Raw genomic sequence first — 1,488 nt, 5'->3', positions numbered from 1 at the left:
GCACTAAACTGAAGAAACTAGAGTGCAATGACGCTCACCACCACCGGGGGCAAACATAGCACAAGCGACACCACAGTGCAATAATCCTAATGGCCACCGGGGGCAAAAACCAAACTTAAGCACAGCTTAAGAAAAAAAAAAGGTTACCTGTGCTTTGATCAATCCTGATCCAGCATGAATCATGACATGAATGGAATGTTTAATAACACAAACAGAAAATGAAGACTCAAGTGGTGTTAGGATCACATGCAATGCATGAACTCCTTATGTCTTAAGTCTTATGTATTTCTTCCTTTCCATTTTTAAATAATAGTAATTGCTTTTTTAAAGCTCTCTTCACTTCTTTATTTCTCAAGCAATATATAACTGGGTTCATCAATGGAGGCAGCACGCTGTTGACAATAGATGACACTCGGACGGCTGTAAAAGATTCTCCAGACTTTGGGCCATTGTAACTGAAAATACCTGTTATGTAAAAAACTGTGATGACAATGAGGTGGGATGAACAAGTGGAGAAGACCTTCTGTCTTCCCTCTGATGAGTGGATTTTCAATATGGTGGAAATTATGTGAACATAGGAGTTCATTACAACTAAAAATGTGGTTACTCCAAGCACCACTGTGTCTACTCGTATGAATATCTGACTACTATTTATGCCACTACAAGCAGCTTCCAACATTGGAAGAACATCACAGAGAAAATTGTTAATATGACGAGGTCCACAAAATGATAGGTTCAAAGTCATAAAGGTGTGAAGCACGGAGTTTATCAAACCAAGAAGGCAACATCCTGCCACAATATAAGAGCAAAACCTTTGGTTCATAATTCGAATATAGTGGAGGGGGTTACATATGGCTATATATCGGTCATAAGCCATTGCGGCTAGAAGAAGACATTCAGTTCCTCCAACACAGATAAAGAAATAAAGCTGGATAAAGCATCCGCTAAAGGATATTCTCCTGTTTCCGGTTAGAGCATTTACCAGCATAGCTGGGAGGGTGACTGTAGAGTAACACACATCTAGGATGGACAAGCAACATAAGAAAAAATACATTGGAGTTTGGAGTTGGCTATCTACCTGGATAACACTAAACACAGACAAGTTAACTATAAGAACCATGATGTAAGCCATTGAAATTAAAAATGAACAGGTCGTTGGTCCCTTGGAGAACCCCAGTAGAATAAAGTCATCCATAGATGTATTGTTTTCTGATTCCATTAAAAAGTCTATGGAAACAAGATTACAGTGTTAATCTGATACCCCATTAAAGTCAACATTCTACATCTTGGTGGTTGATTTTAGATAGCACATTATTACAGTGGTGGGATGTCAAGTATAATAACTTATGTCACTGGCTAGGAAGAAGGACTCAGTCATGAGGGCACCATGCTTAAAAATACATTAGTTCCCACCAACAGTCTTTGTAAATGAACAACGATCAAATATTTTAAAGATGAATCCCACCCCAAGTCACCTCTTTCAATCTC

At 38.6% G+C, this 1,488-nt stretch overlaps 1 protein-coding gene across 1 annotated transcript; it reads right to left on the bottom strand.

The window, feature by feature from the left end:
• Positions 1-271: 271 nt before the first annotated feature.
• LOC141082594 (olfactory receptor 5V1-like) lies at positions 272-1,219 on the bottom strand. The gene has a single exon (XM_073566576.1). The coding sequence runs from the start codon at positions 1,217-1,219 to the stop codon at positions 272-274; it is 948 nt and encodes a 315-aa protein (XP_073422677.1).
• Between the last annotated feature and the right edge of the window lie 269 nt (positions 1,220-1,488).

This window comes from Dendrobates tinctorius, unplaced genomic scaffold, assembly GCF_039654945.1.
Source record: "Dendrobates tinctorius isolate UK_male_01 unplaced genomic scaffold, ASM3965494v1 ptg000018l, whole genome shotgun sequence".
Classification (NCBI taxonomy): Eukaryota; Metazoa; Chordata; class Amphibia; order Anura; family Dendrobatidae; genus Dendrobates; species Dendrobates tinctorius.
The sequence above is the reverse complement of the archived record's forward strand: the minus strand, read 5'-3'. Positions and strand labels throughout refer to the sequence as shown.

Bases quoted from the DNA above. Each gene is read 5' to 3' on its own strand.
- LOC141082594 (XM_073566576.1), bottom strand. From the start codon at position 1,219: ATGGAATCAGAAAACAATACATCTATGGATGACTTTATTCTACTGGGG.